The following is a 19,728-nucleotide window of genomic DNA, read 5'->3' as shown; positions in this document are numbered from 1 at the left end:
TCTCGGTGTGGGTTACCAGCCCACGATGGAGCATTGAGTCTTATTTAGTATTTTCAGAAATTCTGCTAACATCAGCTATACTTTATCGAGTGAAGTTACCTCCGTTTGTTAGCAGCGCCTTTTGTCGTCGGCTAGCTACAGTACACCTGTTGCCTGGCCTACACACAATAGCAGGTTCCCACAAATCTTTGCTACTTCTACCCAGGGTCTCTAGCTTTTTGTCAGTGCCTACCGTGTTTTAGCTAGCAACCTCTGGGCTAAACTGCCATTTGGTTTGTTTGGCTAGCACCAACGGTGCTGTTTCTTCAGTGTGTTACCCTCCATTGAAGCACCATCCCTTTAACATTCCCCCATAGAAGACAACCCAGCCGTGAGTTCTACCTCAAGTTAGTTGGTTTACACACCGTCCCATAGTGAGATGTCGAACCGATTCGACTGAAAGAGAACCCACTTTGAGAACCCCTGTTTTAATGTGTTGACCCTGAGTGACCTAAGTTGTGTGTGTTGGTCTTACCTCTGGGGGGTAGTCACTAGGAAAGGCATGGGGAAGGGTGGGGGAGGCAGCGAAGGGTGGTGGGGAGATGACCTTCCGCTCTTCTAGTTGGGCCATCAGCTCCTTGCGGCGATGGTGCAGGTAGTCCAGGCTGGGCTGGGAGGAGCGTCTGTACTGCTCCTAAATAACACACCACAGGACACAGTTTATCAGACGTGTTGAGGGGTATATGGGGTGTAGTGGGTGTTGAGAGGTGTAATACTCAGTATTTCCATAATGACACTAAACTACCTGCATCTTTATGATTAGTACCACGCATATAAAAATGCATACTATCATTAAAACGATTAAATATATCTGACTTCTGGTCAACTAAAGAGACAAGTGTAAATCTCAAGGAAGCTGCAGCTCACAAGACAATAACTACATAGTAGTCAGTCAGTGTATATGTTCACCAACGGTCACCAGCCTCCACCCTGGAGGGTTACAGGGTGCGCTAGCTGTTTCCCAGTGCTAACACACCCTGATTCAACTGCTCATCAAGACTTTACACAGGTTGAATAGGGTTATACTGTTGGCCTGAACCAAATGTCTATATACCTGGGTTGCTGACCACGGACGTACACAGAGAAATATGACAGATTGTGGAGAAACCAAACTCACCCTGACGTTGGACCTCATGGATTGAGGCTGGGCCCCAGTTGGGTAGTACCCCTCTGGGGGGTACCTCCCCCTGGCCGCCTGCTCCTGTTGGTAGTGGTGGTTAGGGGGCATGTCCAGGGGAGCAGGGCTCATCCGGACTATGTCGTCCCTCTGCGATGGGTATGGCTGGGGGCCAGGGTAAGGGCCGTGGCGGCCCCGGGTGTCATAGTGGGGAAGGTAGGAGTAGGGGGTGCCGGAGTGGGGAGCTGGGTAAGGGCGCTCGGGAGGGCCATAGCCGGGATAGGGGTCCTGGTAGGGGGGTCCAGCGGGCTCGCTGGGGGTAGGGAGGTTTCGGATGTAGCGCTGGGTGGAGTACTGGGGGGGCTGCTGGTAGGGGTATCCTGGAGGACAGAGGGGGACACATGGACATGTTGATTTTCTTTACACGTTTTAGGTTCATATTGGTAATTCAGCAAAATCATAGGTTTAAAACACATTTTCTATTGACAGAGCTGAAATCAGTTGCTGGGAAATAATAAAACTGAAAATGTTTGCCATCAAATAAAATAAATGAAGTGCATTACAGAAAACAAACAAACATTTGAACAACATAAAACTTTTCATCAACGTTCAGCCTCACCTTGGGGGTACTGCGAAGGCTCGTACTGAGAGGCGGAGGGCAGTGGACGTGAGTCGGAGTAGTACATGTCAGGCAGCTGCTGGGGGTACATCTGAGGCCCCCGGGGCATCACACCTACGGGCATCTGTTTGGGCATGGGGTCGCCTGACCCCATGGGGTGGCCCATGGCAAGGGGAGGCTGAAGGAACCCTTGTTTGGGCCCTGAATCCAGACTGAGGGAAGAAAAACAGAGCTCTGAATAATGCTACAATAAGTTTTTGCATCAATATAAAAAGAAAAGTGCCAGATTTTATAGCTAAAACAAACCCACTTACGAGTCAGGGGGCGATCCCGGGGAGCTGCTGCTCCCGCCGTCTATATTGGGCTTGCACAACAGGTCGTAGGTCACGGCGTCCGTGCCGCGGGTGATGAGCTGGGGCATGGGGTGTCCAGCTGAGCCGTTGGTAAGGGGCGAGGTGTTCCGGGTCACCCCCATGTCCAGAGGGAGACAGTCATCCGACAGCAGGCCGGAGGAGCCAGGGAGGCGAGCTGCCAAACGCTTGTTCATCTTACGGTACCTACGAACATAAAATACAGTTATCCTTGACCTGGGTGGCCTGCTATAAACATAAAATACAGTTATCCTTGTGACCTGGGTGGCCTGCTATAAACATAAAATACAGTTATCCTTGTGACCTGGGAGGCCTGCTATAAACATAAAATACAGTTATCCTTGTGACCTGGGAGGACTGCTATAAACATTAAACACAGTAGTTATATAATGGCTATAAAAACAGAAAAGTCATCCTACTGTAGATTAAAAATAGAATCTACACCAACGGAATAGGTTTTAAAACAGTGGCCTACTAAGTAATAACTCCAGAGACAATAAACTAAGAATGAGGTTATCTGAGCAAAATACGATTTGGGTACATTGATGCAAATGGGAGAGAGAGCAGAGTTTGTGCCATGTTTTATTTATTTATTTAACTTAACTAGGCAATTCAGTTAAGAACATATTCTTATTTTCAATGACGGCCTACCAAAAGGCAAAAGGTCCCCTGCGGGAACGGGGGCCTGGGATAATTTTTTTATTATTTTTTAAATACAATATAAATAGGACAAAACACACACGACAACAAGAGAGACAACACTACACAAAGAGAGACCTAAGATGGCAACATAGCAAGGCAGCAACACAACATGGAACCAGCACAAAACATGGTACAAACATTATTGGGCACAGACAACAGCACAAAGGGCAAGAAGGTAGAGACAACAATACATCACACAAAGCAGCCACAAGTGTCAGTAAGAGTGTTCATGACTGAGACTTTATTTCAATTCAAAGAGTGCTGGTTGTGAGATGTGGATATTTATATAATAAAATAATTTATACTGAACAAAAATATAAATGCAACATTGAACAACTTCAAATATTTTAGAGTTACATTTCATAGAAAGAAATCAGTCATTGAAATAAATTACTTAGGCCCTAATCTATGGATTTCCCATGACTGGGAGGGCATAGGCCCACCTACTGGGGAGCTAGGCCCAGCCAACCAGAATTAGTTTTCCCCTACAAAAGGGCTTTATTATAGACAGAAATATTCCTCAGCATCCCCCCTCCACCTCCTCAGATGACCCCGCAGGTGAAGAAGCAGGATGTGGAGGTCCTGGGTTGGTATGGTTACACCGTGGTCTGGTTGGATGTCTTGCCAAATTCTCTAAAACAACGTTGGAGATGGCTTATGGTAGAGAAATTAACATTCAATTCTCTAGCAACAGCTCTGTAGAACATTCCTCCAGTCAGCATGCCAATTGCAGGCTCCATCAACTTGAGACATCTGAGGCATTATGTTGTGTGACAGAACTGCACATTTTAGAGTGGCTTTTTATTGTCCCCAGCACAAGTTGCACCTGTGTAATGACCATGACATTTAATCAGCTTCTTGATATTCCACACCTGTCAGGTGGATGGATTATCTTTGCAAAGGAGAAATGCCAGGATGTAAACACATTTTTGCAAAAAATTTCACTTCTCTTTCTATTCTGGTTAGAGCCAGTTTGCGCAGTTCTGTGAAGGGAGTAGTACACAGCGTTGTAAGAGATCTTCAGTTTCTTGGCAATTTCTCGCATGGAATAGCCTTCATTTCTCAGAACAAGAATAGACTGATGAGTTTCAGAAGGAAGTTCTTTGTTTCTGGACATTTTGAGCCTGTAATCGAACCCACAAATGCTGATGCTCCAGATACTCAACTAGTCTAAAGAGAGCCAGTTGGATTGCTTCTTTAATGAGCAGAACAGTTTTCAGCTGTACTAACATAATTGCAAAATGGTTTTTTAATGAACAATTAGCTTTTTTATATGATAACACAACGTGGAACACAGGAGTGATGGTTGCTGATAATGGGCCTCTGTACACCTATGCAGATATTCCATAAGAATCAGCCATTTCCAGCAACAATAGTCATTTGCAACATTAACAATGTCTACACTGTAGTTCTGATACATTTTATGTTATTTTAACCTGTTAGGGCAAGGTGAGACGTCTGCGTCTCACATAGCCTACAGGAAATGGAAATGCGCAACGCCAAATGCTAATAGTACTCGCTAAAACTCAAACTTTCATTAAAACACACATGCAGGGTACTCAATTAAAGCTGCACTCGTTGTGAATCTAGCCAACATGTCAGATTTTTTAAATGCTTTTCGGCGAAAGCATGAGAAGCTATTATCTGATAGCATGCACCCCCCCGCAATACCGGAAAAAGACGTTAACAAAGGAATTAGCGTAGCCGGCGCTACACAAAACGCAGGAATAAAATATAAAACATTCATTACCTTTGACAAGCTTCTTTGTTGGCACTCCTATATGTCCCATAAACATCACAATTGGGTCTTTTTTTCGATTAAATCCGTCTATGTATACCCAAAATGTCCATTTATGAAGCGAGTCTGATCCAGGAAAAAGCAGCTTTACAAAACGCTACGTCATTTTTTTAAATTAAAAAAGTTGCCGATAAACTTTGACAAAACACTTCAAACTACTTTTGTAAGCCAACTTTAGGTATTAGTACACGTTAATAATCGATCAAATTGATCACGGGGCAATCTGTATTCAATAGCAGCAGTTCTTGAAATGAAGCTCCGTTTTCTCTCTCTCAAAAGTTCAAGATGTGTACTTGATGACAGGAAGGGCCTATTTCTCATCTGACCAAGGATTAACTTCAAAGCAAATGACAGTACTGGCGACATCGTGTGGAAGTTGTGGAAGCTGTCGGCATCCTTCTCGCTATCTATTTTCCCCTGCCATAGACAATACAACTGGCGCAAGGATTATTTTTTATTTTTTTGTGAACAGTTTTCCTTGGGGTTTTGCTTGCTCCTCACTCTCTGTTATAGTCACAGACATGATTTAACCAGTTCTATAAACTTCAGAGTGTTTTCTATCCACACATACTAATCATATGCATGTGCTATATTCCTGGCATGAGTAGCAGGACGTTGAAATTTTGCGCGATTTTTAACAAAATGTTGAAAAAAAAGTCCCGAGCTTTAAGATTAATGGACAAACAATGTGCTTTTCTTTCAAAGACAAGGACATTTCTAAGTGACCTCAAACTTTTGAACGGTAGTGTATATATATAATATATATTTCTGAAGATGGAGGGGGGGACTTACTTCTCCAGCTCCTCCTGAGAGTGGGCGAAGGTACAGCTGGCTCCTCGGGGACAGCCCCCCTTCTGCTTCATGTCCCGACACATGTACGTCTTGTATTTACTGTGCTGGGGAGGCTAGAGAGACAGAAAAACATTTCCAATAGAATAATAGTGTCATTTTTAAGTTCAACTTTCCAAATATCTGGAACAGTATTCATAAAACGTCTCAAAGTAGGAGTGCTGGTCCAGGAACAGTTTAGCCTTTTATTTAGATCATAATTAATAAGGTTACATGGACAATAGGACGCTTGTATGAATATGGGCCTGGATCAGTGACAATGAGCCAGAGTGAGAGACGGACCTGTTGTGGGTCGGCTCCCTTCTTGCTGTGGTTCTGGATGAAGTCCACCAGGCCGTGGACCACCGTCTTCACCGCCACCAGACCCTTCTCCAGCTGCTCCCACGTGGGAGGGGGGGCGTCTAGAGAGCCAGAGGGTAGGGGAGATATGAGTAAATACTTGACACGAAGGAGTATAAGACACATTCTAATAGTGATGCTGATAACTTGGACATCTGGGACTGTTGTCAGCGATAACAATAACTTTACAATATAAATTATTGAAAAGGCATTGCACGCAAAGTACCAAACCAAACAAATAGTTTTCACGCCCTCTCTTTCATACATAGGCTATTGCTTAAAGGGCTCTTAAAGGCCCAGTGCAGTCAAAAACTGGATTTTATTTATTTACAGTACTGTTATATACAGTACTTGTCAAAAGTTGACACACCTACTCATTTCAAGGTTTTTCTTAAAATTTTACTATTTTCTACATTGTAGAATAATAGTGAAGACATCAAAACTATGAAATAACACATAGAATCATGTAGTAACCAAAAAAGGATTAAACAAATCAAAATATATTTTATATTTGAGATTCTTCAAAGTAGCCAACCTTTGCCTTGATGACAGCTTTACACACTCTTGGCATTCTTTCAATCAGCTTCATGAGGTAGTCAACTTCTTTCCTTTTCAATACGTTTTAGCCAATCAGTTGTGTTGTGACAAGGTAGGGGTGGTATACAGAAGATAGCCCTATTTGGTAAAAGACCAAGTCCATATTACGGCAAGAACAACTCAAATAAGCAAAGAGAAACAACGGCCCATCATTACTTTAAGACATGAAGGTCAGTTAATGCGGAAAATGTTAAGAACTTTGAAAGTGCCGTCTCAAAAACCATCAAGCGCTATGATGAAACTGGCTCTCATGAGGACCGCCACAGGAATGGAAGACCCAGAGTTACCCCTGTTGCAAAGGATAAGTTTAGTAGAGTTATCAGTCTCAGAAATTAGAGCCCAAATAAATTCTTTACATAGTTCAAGTAACAGACAAATCTTAACATCAACTGTTCAGAGGAGACTGCGTGAATCAGGCCTTCATGGTCGAGCTGCTGCAAAGAAACCACTACTAAAGGACACCAATAAGAAGAGACTTGCTTGGGCCAAGAAACATGAGCAATGGACATTAGACCGGTGGAAATCAGGAGGAGGTGCTTTGCTGGTGACACTGTCTGTGATTTATTTAGAATTCAAGGCACACTTAACCAGCATAGCTACCACAGCAATCTGCAGCGATACACCATTCCATCTGGTTTGGGCTTAGTGGGACTATCATTAGTTTTTAAACAGGACAATGACCCAACACCTCCAGGCTTCATAAGGGCTATTTGACCAAGAAGGAGAGTGATGGAGTGCTGTATCAGATGACCTGGCCTCCACAATCACTCAACCTCAACTCAATTGAGATGGTTGGGATGAGTTGGACCGCAGAGTGACGGAAAAGCAGCCAACAAGTGCTCAGCATGTGGGAACTCCTTCAAGACTTTTGGAAAAACATTCCAGGTGAAGCTGGTTGAGAGAATGCCAAGAGTGTGCAAAGTTGTCATCAAGGCAAAAGATGGCTACTTTGAAGAATCTCAAATACAAAATATATTTAGATTTGTTTAACACTTTTTTGGTTACTACATGATTCCATATGTGTTATTTCATAGTTTTGATGTCTTCACTGTTATTATACAATGTAGAAAATAGTAAAAATAAAGCAAAACCCTTGAATGTGTAGGTGTGTCAAAACTTTTGACTGGTACTGTGTGTGTGTGTGTGTGTGTGTGTGTGAGACACACACACACAATAATAACACTGTGAAAAATGACGATAATGCCCTTTTAGTGTAAGAGTGGTTTGGTGGCATGGTGTCTAGGCCTGCCGAGTGACATCACCAGGCAGTAAATTATTTAATAGACCAATAAGAAAGAGAGTTCCAAAACCTCTCTGCCAATAACATGTCATTCTCAATTCCCGTCCCCACGTAGACCACTCCCAGACAGTCCTAGCAAAATTCTTGCTAGAAAAATGTATCTTTGCTAAGGCGATACACCGCCCAAGTGTACAATTTTTTTTTACTATTATAATTTAAAACAACCACAGTAAGGTACTTAATTGTTACCCAGACATGATTTGATATTGAGATAGAAAATGGCCGCATTAAACCTTTAAACAAAAGTGCTTAAATTAAATGGTCCAATACTGAAAGATTGTAACGACATATAGGTCAAAATCCAAGGGTGAGAAGAGTCTTAAGGGCCAGTGAGTCATGCCTATTTGAATCAGTCTGTTAACTTCTTCTTGACCACATCCACGTGAGCGCAGCTATAACAAACACACCCAATCTGTTCTACACTGATTGATTGATTCTTGACCACTTAACTAGTGGAAAGTACTGGGCAGCATTTCATTCCAGAAAGTTAGAGAAAGCTCCCTCTTCCCTCTGCCTGTGTTGCCTGCCCTTCACTGATCTGATGGGGCTGAAAAGGGGGAAGCAATAGTTCCTGGTACTGCTTTCATCCATTTTAGCCCTATCAGTTCCATAATGGGGACAAGAGAAAAAGAGGTTGAGGGAGGTGGCAACACGAGGGAATGGAATACAACCCCAGTATGTCTGGTCTGAATTCTATTTTCAGTTGTATTCATTGTTGAAGGTAGAATAAGAATGTAGGTGTTGAGTGTGCGTGTCTATCTCTCTCACCGGGGCTAGGGTCGATATTGGCCAGTAGTTCCAGATGTGGTCGGAGCTGATTAAGGTTGGCGGGGTCGCCCGTCCTCTGCAAGGCGATGGTCAGCTCCTGAACGCTCTGGGCAAACGATGCTGGCGTTTGCAACTGGAGGGACACAGGATGTGAAAAGATTTACTTAAATCCTGAGTGCCTGAACCTGGATCTTCTATCACTTTGTGTGGATATGATCATTCCTGTTCTCCTTGATCCTATTAGCATTGTTTGAAATAACATGTTTTCTATTGTGAAGCAAGGACTAACCCTCTGACATCAGAGTGCTGCTCCTTTAGTGGAAGCTCAGTACAATGTCTCTTATGTGGTTTCATGTGTGTCATACAGACAAATTCAAACTGATAAGCAGATGTATACATGAGTTAACGTGGGATTTTTGTGAATGTGTGTCGAAATAAGTGACGGACACACACACACCTTGTTGATACTGAACCAAATCAAATGTATTTATATAGCCCTTCGTACATCAGCTGATATCTCAAAGTGCTGTACAGAAACCCAGTCTAAAACCCCAAACAGCAAGCAATGCAGGTGTAGAAGCACGGTGGCTAGGAAAAACTCCCTAGAAAGGCCAAAACCTAGGAAGAAACCTAGAGAGGAACCAGGCTATGTGGGGTGGCCAGTCAGTCAGTCAGTCAACCAACCACACAGGAGGTTGGTGACACCTTAATTGGGGAGAACGGGCTCGTGGTAATGACTGGAGAGGAATAAATGGAATGGTATCAAATACGTCAAACACAAGGTTTCCAGGTGTTTGATACCATTCCATTTGCGTCGATCCAGCCATTATTATGAGCTGTCCTCCCCTCGGCAGCCTCCTGTGTAATTAACAATACGACGTACATCAGGGATCATCAACTAGATTCAGGGCGGGCAGATTTATTTCTTGAGCGGATGGTCACGGGGCTGGAACATAATTAAAACTAATTTGTAGACTGCAAATTGACCGCAAGAAGCCCAAACAGATAACATTTGACTAAAACATAATAACTTCAAACACTGCTTACATTTGTATACGATCACATATATCTCTCTATTATGTGTGGGAAAACTTAGGAAAATATTTCATTTTTTGGCTCAGAAAACCTGGGGGGCAAAATGACCCGTGGGACGCCAATTGGGGAACCCTGACGTACATGACAACAACTTCTAGGACCAGTAACACACACCTTGTCAATGATGGACTGCATGTGGGACTTGTGGGACTGGTCCCCATAGAGCAGGGAGGACCACTGGTCGGGAGCGATGCGGAGGCCACCCTCCATGGCGATCTGCACAATCTGGGAATCGTGTTCACGCCGCAGTGCCTCATACGTCCTGAACTCCTCTTTCAGCTGCATCAGGGACGAGTCCTCGTCTCGCTTGGTCACCTATGCAGCCGTGGAGAGAGGGAGGGGTACATTAGGGTACCGTTTCTCTAAATGGTGGGTCAGGATCAGGTTGTTGGTTGCAGCTGGTCCAGAAAGATTTTGGGAGGTCATGGCACAAAAATGTTTGGAAACCACAAGGCCTTTGCTGGGTCATGTTCCCTGGGGCACAACGAAGCAAACATTTAAAAACGCTGAGCAATGGAAAACAGACATTTGTATTTCTTGTTGGACAAGTTCAGTTAGTAGCTCCTAGTTTCCGTCTGGTTTCCTGTTTGGTGCCTAGTGAACACGACCCAGACCTGCGTTTCTGTATGTCATGCAGGTAGTCAGACCTACCTTGAAGCAGGAGGCCCTGTAGAGGAGCTGCACCACGTGGCCTATGCTGGTCTTGGAGGCCTGGGGGAAGCGTGGCTCTAACCTCTGGACCACAAACAGCACCAGAACCTTCCTGGACAGGGCCAAGCCATCCTCCAGAGCCAGCAGCACCAGCTTCAGAGCCTCCTCCTGCATGGCTGGGAGGGAGAAGGAAGCAGGTGGATTATTAGACCACAAATACACACATCAATTCAGACAGTTATGCAAGTTAGACAACATATACAAACACTTACACTAGTAAATGTCATTGTATAAGACAGCATTTCTCGAAACTCACCTTGTGGACCCCCAAACATCTCACAATTTTGTTGTAGATCTGAACTAGCAGTGATTCAACTAGTCAAGGGCTTGAGGATTAGATCACTAGTTGAATCAGGTCTGATAGCTATGGAATAGATCAAATGGAACAGTTGGGGTTCTCCGAGGAGAGGTTTGAGAAACGCTGGTATAGTCAGGGCGGGTGCGTGTGTGTAACTTCCTCTCATCTTACCTGGGCCCAAGAACTGGCATCCCCGGGCCCGGACGGCAGCCCACAAATTGGATGACAATTGCTGGGGGTTCTGGTGTTGTAGGATGAGCTCTGTGACCGTGCGCTCCCCCAGAGACCTGGCTGCCCTCATGGCCCGCACACGGCCCTCCTCCTCCACCAGCTGACAGTGGACCAGGGTCACCAGCTTCCTCTGCATGGGCCGACTCAGCATGCTCTGGGCTGTGCTGCTTAGACCCACCCCTGGGGGGAGACAGACACACACCATTGAGAGTGGCATTGTCATCATTGTCCAAAGTCAGAGTTAGTTCATTTTTGTGTGGTGTGTATGTTACCTCTGTTGTTGCTGAGGGGTTTGAGGTAGAGGGCCAGCTCATCTACACACTGCCTAGCCTCCTCATAGTGCTGCAAGTCCTCTGGGCTGGTGATCAGGGCCACCGGCTGAACCTTGGGAACCTGGAGGTAGTACACAGAGGCATAATGGTATATTAATATAGGAAATTAAAACACCCATCACTTGTAATAAATAGCATGATGAGCTGGTAAATGTGTCACTGGATTAATTTACAGTCAAATGATTGAACAAATAACTGTATTATTAGTTTATAATATAATTAGGTTACTTAATAATCAATAGTTATGTGTTGGAGCGTTGAGCGTGCAGTCCCTAAATTCACTATCTGCAGTGACATGGAATTAAAATGGCCATAGCACTAACATCCACAGGAGTGTCACAGGCCACCCACACAGTATGGTTGCTCAATACAAGTGTTGCATCATATGTATAACTTAGAAAAAGGTGGAGAATTCTGAGGTGTGGTGTGATAACCATCAATTATACAAACATTCCAAACAGCACACCCAATATAGCCACTAGTCCACCCACCCATAGATTGCTCTGAATGGGAATAAGCTGGTCTGGGGTAGGCAAGTCTAGGTAGTCCCTCCTGTTTCAGTTCATTTTATTTTGTTGGGTGCATAAGGAACACAACCCAATTTGAATAATTGTAATTCAATGGGCACAGACATTTTGCCTGGCTAACCAGACCCCATGCTCCGGCCAACTGCTACGCAACACCCGCGGACGCTTTTCTACAAAATGAGTCTGGATCCGAGTACCTCCCTCACCCTTCACCAAATATGAACACATCCGGGGCTATCTGATTGGTCCAGGAAGCCGATGGGTTGGGCCAGAGCCAGAACACTTGGGTAAAGCAGTGGTTTGAAAATGTCACTGTCTTTGATACTCAAGACTGCTTAGAGACAATACAAATCGCTGATTGCTTTGTACAATAGCCCTCGTCACAACAAACGACTTCAATGATGGCAGTCTCAGACTAAATGATGTAGCAAACGACAGAGGAGCAGAATAATAATAACTTAGTGTGAGTCATCAGGCTAACACTCACTGAGCAGAGAACAATTGACCTTACCCACCTCACAGCTATAATACCGTTATGACACTAGGGTTGAGTAGTACCCAGATTTTCATACTGTTCCTGTACCATACCGAGGTATACAGGATTACCAGCAGCTTGGAGCGCTATTTCATTCCAAACATATTTTTTTTTAAAGTTGTTTTACACACAAAATGAATTTAGGGAGCAGGGATCTTGATCCAGGAGGAGATTGCATGTCTCTGATGTAACCAAGAAGCTTGATCTTGCAAGCTGGCGCCCTAGCTAGCAAGTTAGCAAACCAAACGCATAGCTGGAGCCCTGAGCTGACAATTTATTTGGCACATTTTAAGAGTTAACTTAGTTATAAGCAGTGGCGTAGCACAGAATCCCCCCGCAGGCACAAGGTATATGCGATACACCGCCCAAGTGGCTGGCTACGTGTTGAAACTGGTCAAGTCTAATCCAATTTCATCATCACAGCTTGTCACTTTTTAAAGAGGGAAAAAGTCAGTAGACTGTCTTAGCAGAGCGCCTGCCAGCTTCACAAATGAATGTTACATCAAATTCCACGCTAAATCTTTCTGGGCAATGTTCTCTCACAACAAAGTTATCGATCCCATAACTGTTTGACTACCGTGTCATTATGACGCCAACGGAACCCATCCAATAAAGAAGACATAGCATGTTAACAATCTTTAGTTTTGGCAAGTCGGTTAGGACATCTACTTTGTGCAGGACACAATCATTTTTTCCATCTATTGTTTACAGACAGATTATTTCACTTCTAATTCACTGTATCACAATTCCAGTGGGTCAGAAGTTTACATACACTAAGTTGACTGTGCCTTTAAACAGCTTGGAAAATTCCAGGAAATTATGTAACGGCTTTAGACGCATCTCATTGGCTAATTGACATCATTTGAGTCAATTGGAGATGTACCTGTGGATGGTTTTCAAGGCATACCTTCAAACTCGGTGCCTCTTTGCTTGACATCATGGAAAAATCAAAAGAATATCAACCAAGACCTCAGAAAAAAAAATGATCTCCACAAGTCTGGTTCATCCTTGGGAGCAATTTCCAAACGCCTGAAGGTACCACGTTCATCTGTACAAACAATAGTATGCAAGTATAAACACCATGGAACCAAGCAGCCGTCATACCACTCAGGAAGGAGACGGGTTCTGTCTCCTAGAGATGAACATACTTTGGTGCAAAAAGTGCAAATCAATCCCAGAACAACAGCAAAGGACTTTGTGAAGATGCTGGAGGAAACAGATACAAAAGTATCTATATCCACAGTAAAACGAGTCCTATATTGACATAACCTGAAAGGCCGCTCAGCAAGGAAGAAGCCGCTGCTCCAAAACCGCCATAAAAAAGCCAGACTACGGTTTGCAACTGCACATGGGGACAAAGATCGTACTTTTTGGAGAAATGTCCTCTGGTCTGATGAAACAAAAATATAACTGTTTGGCCATAATGACCATCCTTATGTTTGGAGGAAAAAGGGGGAGGCTTACAAGCCGAAGAACACCATCCCAAACGTGAAGAACGGAGGTGGCAGCATCACGTTGTGGGAGTGCTTTGCTGCAGGATGGACTGGTGCACTTCATAATATAGATGGCATCATGAGGTAGGAAAATTATGTGGATATATTGAAGCAACATCTCAAGACATCAGTCAGGAAGTTAAAGCTTAGTCGCAAATGGGTCTTCCAAATGGACAATGACCCCAAGCATACTTCTAAAGTTGTGGCAAACTGGCTCAAGGACAACAAAGTGACAGAATTGGAGTGGCCTAAAGAAAATCTGTGGGCAGAACTGAAAAAGTGTGTGTGAGCTAGGAGGCCTAGAAACCTGACTCAGTTACTCCAGCTCTGTCAGGAGGAATGGACCAAAATTCCCCCAACTTACTGTGGGAAGCTTGTGGAAGGCTACCCAAACGTTTGACCCAAGTTAAACCATTTAAAGGCAATGCTACAAAATACTAATTGAGTGTATGTAAACTTCTGACCCACTGGGAATGTTATGAAAGAAATAAAAGCGGATATAAATCATTCTCTACTATTATTCTGACATTTCACATTCTTAAAATAAAGTGGTGATCCGAACTGGAATTGTGAAAAACTGAGTTTAAAATGTATTTGGCTAAGGTGTATGTAAACTTCCGACTATGTATGTATGTATGTATGTATGTATGTATATATATATATATGTATACACACACACACTATAAAGTTTGTACACACCTCTCATTCAAGGCTTTTTCTTTATTTTTTAAACTATTTTCTACATTGTAATATAATAGTGAAGACATCAAAACTATGAAATAACACATACGGAATTATGAAGTAACCAAAAAAGTGTTAAATCAAAATATATTTTATATTTGAGATTCTCCAAAGTAGCCACCCTTTGCCTTGATGACAGCTTTGCACACTTGGCATTCTCTCAACCAGCTCCATGATTCCAACCTGGAATGCATTTCAATTAACAGGTGTGCCTTGTTATAAGATCATTTGTGGATCTTCTTTCCTTCTTAATGCATTTGAGCCAATCAGTTGTGTTGTGACATGGTAGGGGTGAGATACAGAAGATAGCCCTATTTGGTAAAAGACCAAGTCCATATTGTGGCAAGAACAGCTCAAAAAAGCAAAGAGAAACGGCATGAAGGTCAGTCAATCCGGAAATTTCAAGAACTTTGAAAGTGCAGTTGCAAGACCGATCAAGCGCTATGATGAAACTGGCTTTCATGCAGAACGCCACAGGAAAGGAAGACCCAGAGTTACCTCTGCTGCAGAGGATAAGTTAATTCGAGTTAAAAGCCTCAGAAATTACAACCCAAATAAATGCTTCAGAGTTCAAGTAACAGACACATCTCAACATCAATGTGTGAATCAGGCATTCATAGTTGAATTGCTGCAAAGGAACTACTACTAAAGGACACCAATAATAAGAAGAGACTTGCTTGGGCCAAAAAAACACAAGCAATGGACATTAGACTGGTCTGACGAGTCCAATTTTGAGATTTTTGGTTCCATCCGCCGTGTCTTTGAGACACAGAGTAGGTAAACGGATGATCTCTGCATGTGTGGTTCCCACCGTGAAGCATGGAGGAGGTGGTGTGGGTGTGCTTTTCTGGTGACACTGTCAGTGATTTATTTAGAATTCAAGGCACACTTCACCAGCACGGCTACCACAGCATTCTGCAGCGATACGCCACCCCATCTGGTTTGCGCTGAGTTGGACTATCATTTGTTTTTCAACAGGACAATAACCCAACACACCTACAGGCTGTGTAAGGGCTATTTGACCAAGAAGGAGAGTGGTGGAGTGCTGCATCAGATGACCTGGCCTTCACAATCACCTGACCTCACCCCAATTGAGATGGTTGGGGATGAGTTAGACCACAGTGTGAAGGAAAAGCAGCCAACAAGTGATCAGCTTATGTGGGAACTCCTTCAAGACTGTTGGAAAAGTATTCCTCATGAAGCTGGTTGAGAGAATGCCCAGAATGTGCAAAGCTGTCATCGAGGCAAAGGGTGGCTACTGTTTAACACTTTTTTGGTTACTACATGATTCCATGCATTTCATAGTTTTGAAGTCTTCACTATTTTTCTACACTGTAGAAAATAGTAAAAAATAAAGAAAAACCCTGAAATGAGTAGGTGTGTCTCACTGGTACTAATATATATATATATATATATATATCACACACACACACAATATCATTCAAAAGTTTGGTGTCACTTAGAAATGTCCTTGTTTTTTAAAGAAAAGCCCAGTGTTTGTCCATTAAAATAACATAAAATTGATCAGAAATACAGTGTAGACATGTTGCAAATGACTTTGCTGGAAACGGCAGATTTTTATGGAATATGTACATAGGTGTACAGAGGCCAATTATCAGCAACCATCACTCCTGTGTTCCGATGGCACATTGTGTTAGCTAATCAAAGTTTATAATTTTAAAAGGCTAATTGCTCATTAGAAAACCCTTTTGCAATTATGTTAGCACAGCTGAAAACGGTTGTGCTCATTAAAGAAGCAATAAAACTGGCCTTCTTTATACTAGTTGAGTATCTGGAGCATCAGCATTTGTGGGTTCAATTATAGCCTCAAAACGGCCAGAAACAAAGAACTTTCTTCTGAAACTCATCAGTCTGTTCTTGTTCTGAGAAATTAAGGCTATTCCATGCGAGAAATTGCCAAGAAACTGAAGATCTCGTATAACGCTGTGTACTACTCCCTTCACAAAACTGCACAAACTGGCTCTAACCAGAATAGAAAGAGGAGTTGGAGGCCCCGGTGAACAACTGAGCAAGAGGACAAGTACATTAGATTGCCTCACAAGTCCTCAACTGGCAACTGACATCCACTGTCTGTTCTTTTGCCTATCTTAAGCTTTTCTTTTTATTGACCAGTCTGAGATATGGCTTTTTCTTTGCAATTCTGCCTAGAAGGGTAGCATCCCATTTGTGCTCTGTTGTTATCCACCATCTTGTATCCCTAACCCTAGAGACCCTGACACCCTATCTAAAACCAAAACACTGGTGGGTAAAGAACAGATTCTAAATGGATTGAGCCACTCCCCTCCACCGGGTCTCAAGACTCACCTGTCCCCCCACAAGCTGCAGTAGGGCTGTGTTTACCGGCAGCTGCTCGATGTCGGTGGCGATGGCTGTCTGGTCAAAGGGGCAGGCCTTGCGGTGGAGCTTGTTCAGGCACATCTTGCAGACGGTGTGGCCACAGCCCAGCGAGATGGGCCGCCGCACCGTCTCCTCGAACGTCTGCGTGCAGATGGGACACAGCAGGAACTCCGTCCATTGTGGGGCTTGCACAGGCATCACTGGACAGATTTTTTTACAAAGAAAAAAATATGGAAGATTCCACTGGAATCAAGACTTTTCTTCCGAACGTAATTGTTCTTCAAACGTTGTCACACATCGTGGATGCGCATCATGTCACGTGACAAATCCTGAAAGAGAGAAGGGATACAATCATAGTGGGTTAATAGCCTGTGGATAATATTGACACACTGACTCATGCACAATGACATTAGCTGAGCCAATTACCTTGATACATCAGGGGTGTATTCACTAGGAAGCAAACAGAAACAAACGGGGAGGGACCCACCTGAATTTGTCCAATAGAAACTCTAACGGTTTGAACTTTGGACTAATGATTACACCCCAGATGCCCCAAACCAACATTGTTTACATTTATGGCTGGTAACAAATGACATACCTACAGGCCACATAATAAAAACATCCCAAGTTACAGGAGCTGATAGTGGATCTAATTTATCTTCTTGGCACAGGTCAAGCAAGCAATGTTACATTTAGCTACAACAATAAAATAACGTTAGATAAAACCCTTGGCCAGTCAGTATTATGTTCGTTAGATAGCCAATTAGTTAACTGACAGTAACGTTGACCTATTATAAACCCAGGTTGTTTTTTTATATTATTAAAATAATACCAGACACAATATGATAGCTAACTTAAAAATGTACGTCTATAGTAAATAAGATATGCTGGTTAGCTGCACCAGGCGAATGAGTTCAACGCCCTTACAAATTCAAAACGGTTAGCTAAAAAGACAATCCACCGGCAAGCTGAATAACGTTAGTTAGCATGATCACCATCCAGTGTCGGCTTTAACCAACTATCTGATTACATCTGTTCTAGGTGGTTCAATAATTTTCAGAGAGCCAGGAAATTCCGTCTTCAGATAAATAATAAATGGCTGGCAACCCATGGCCAAATAACCGAACAAAATAACGACTGGCGATGTTAGCCTATGGCCTGGCAAGTAGTAGACAAAGAGGAGGCGTAGCTAGTTACTACTGTTTGTGCTTGAGGTAACTTAACGTTAGCTAGATCATTCTGCGCAGCATAGCTAGCTAACAGTTTTAGCTAACAAGTTGATCAGGCAGGATATAACTACATCAATACATATTGTTTTTTATTTAAATAACAATTAGCTAGTTAAACACGCAACGTTACATTATCATCTCATAACGGCTAGTTGCCTGGCAAGTAGCTACACATTTGGCGTTAAATTCGAGCTTCAATTAACGTTACTTTAGCTAGCTAACGTTAGACAACTGGCTAAGTTACTAGGTAAACAACGTTAGCGATGGGACGTTATGTTAGCAGTTAGCTAGTTAGGGTTAGATGGTTTCATGACTGACATGGAAACAACAAATGCATCAAACTTACGAATGTACTTAAAGCTAGTTAATTATATAACTAGCTAGTTAGCTACATTAGTTACAAGCACAACAAATGACTAGCTGCAAGGGAATCGTTCAAGCTAACCAACCAGAATTGCATGTGGCAACATCTAATATTATGTATCTAACTAGCTATTTAGTTTTGGTATTTAGCTCGTTTTTTAGACGTCTACTTAACATCAATTATTTAACTACCTAACGTTAGCTACTAATGGTGTGGCAATCAAATCGCTAAACCAGGTTGCAGAATGTAGGCAAATCAATTGCAGCTAACGTACTGCTACGTACTTAGCGAACCGTCTGGGACGCTAATGCTAGCTGGCATTAGTACGCTAGGCTGGCTCAGAAACTAGGCGTCCAAAATAAATAGCTAGTTAATTAAATATGCCTTTGTTAACTGTTCATAACATTTTTCGATTACATGCACAAGTTACTCACTCATTCCAAAACACTTGGAAGATTTACCTGTCTTTAGGAAAATATTGCGTTATTAAATCGGTAGCCATGTCGACTGTGCAGCTTGGCTGCTGCCGAAGTTTGAGACCAGTTCGAGGGTGTTAACTGGGGTGCATTACTCTGATTCTGTTGCAAAACGTTTTGTCCGTTGCAAACGGAAACCATTTTCTCCTAAACGTTTTGCAACTATAACGAGAGTTTCAATTGGACAGGTAGGTAGGTCCCTCACCGTTTGCTCTGTTTGCTTCTGTTTGGTTCCTAGAGGACACGGTAAAAGGTTTCCGTTGCACAACGTTTTTGCAACGGTTAGCTAACTTTGGAGTTGAGCAAGGAGCGAGTGCACCCCCCTGTTGGTTAGAGAATGCCAGTGCACAGTAAAAAAAAAAAAAAAAAAAGGTAGAGCAGCATTGTCACATCCAGTTGTGACATCTGCTGGATATGGCACGTTGCCCCATATCTCCATCACCAAAACATTTTTAAACAATCTCAGGGACCTGTCAGTTCTTTCATCCAAAGCTCCGTTCATTTTAGGGTGGTAGCTGGTAGGCTACATCTCCCCAGCTTCTCCCCTTAGCCAAACAGTGACAGGCTCAAGCTTGAAATTAGGCATTTTGCCTTTAATTACAACATTACATTTTGTTCGCAATCTTTGGGTAGCTCACAAAAAAATGTGATGATAATATCATGTTGGGCGAGGTTCCACCAAAGATGCTCCTGCGCAGATTTTTAATGTGACTGAGCGCACAGACTCCGCGGTGTGTTTGGGGTGGGTAGCCTGCTATTGCATCCACTTACGCAACGGACAGCTTCAGTCAGACAGGGTGAAATGAAAACACGCATGTTGTATTTCCATGTTTGTCTAA

The 19,728-nt window shown here is 43.1% G+C and overlaps 1 protein-coding gene across 1 annotated transcript in view; it reads right to left on the bottom strand.

Annotated features, from left to right (window-relative positions):
• LOC139375971 (ring finger and CCCH-type domains 1b) overlaps positions 1 to 19,137 on the bottom strand; it is a 28,711-nt gene extending 9,574 nt beyond the window's left edge. The window contains exons 1-13 of the mRNA XM_071117959.1: positions 18,875 to 19,137; positions 16,788 to 17,149; positions 11,107 to 11,227; positions 10,775 to 11,014; positions 10,246 to 10,421; positions 9,709 to 9,909; positions 8,500 to 8,632; positions 5,778 to 5,896; positions 5,439 to 5,551; positions 2,090 to 2,332; positions 1,776 to 1,987; positions 1,157 to 1,536; positions 515 to 673 (exon numbers count right to left, since the gene is read on the bottom strand). Of these exons, the coding sequence (XP_070974060.1) occupies positions 515 to 673; positions 1,157 to 1,536; positions 1,776 to 1,987; positions 2,090 to 2,332; positions 5,439 to 5,551; positions 5,778 to 5,896; positions 8,500 to 8,632; positions 9,709 to 9,909; positions 10,246 to 10,421; positions 10,775 to 11,014; positions 11,107 to 11,227; positions 16,788 to 17,018 (2,328 nt within the window). The 5' untranslated portion in view covers positions 17,019 to 17,149; positions 18,875 to 19,137. The remainder of the gene's footprint in view (positions 1 to 514; positions 674 to 1,156; positions 1,537 to 1,775; positions 1,988 to 2,089; positions 2,333 to 5,438; positions 5,552 to 5,777; positions 5,897 to 8,499; positions 8,633 to 9,708; positions 9,910 to 10,245; positions 10,422 to 10,774; positions 11,015 to 11,106; positions 11,228 to 16,787; positions 17,150 to 18,874) is intronic.
• Between the last annotated feature and the right edge of the window lie 591 nt (positions 19,138 to 19,728).

The sequence above is a fragment of the Oncorhynchus clarkii genome, chromosome 20 (genome assembly GCF_045791955.1).
Source record: "Oncorhynchus clarkii lewisi isolate Uvic-CL-2024 chromosome 20, UVic_Ocla_1.0, whole genome shotgun sequence".
Classification (NCBI taxonomy): Eukaryota; Metazoa; Chordata; class Actinopteri; order Salmoniformes; family Salmonidae; genus Oncorhynchus; species Oncorhynchus clarkii.
Note: the sequence above shows the minus strand (reverse complement) of the source record. Positions and strands in the feature narration are given on the sequence as shown.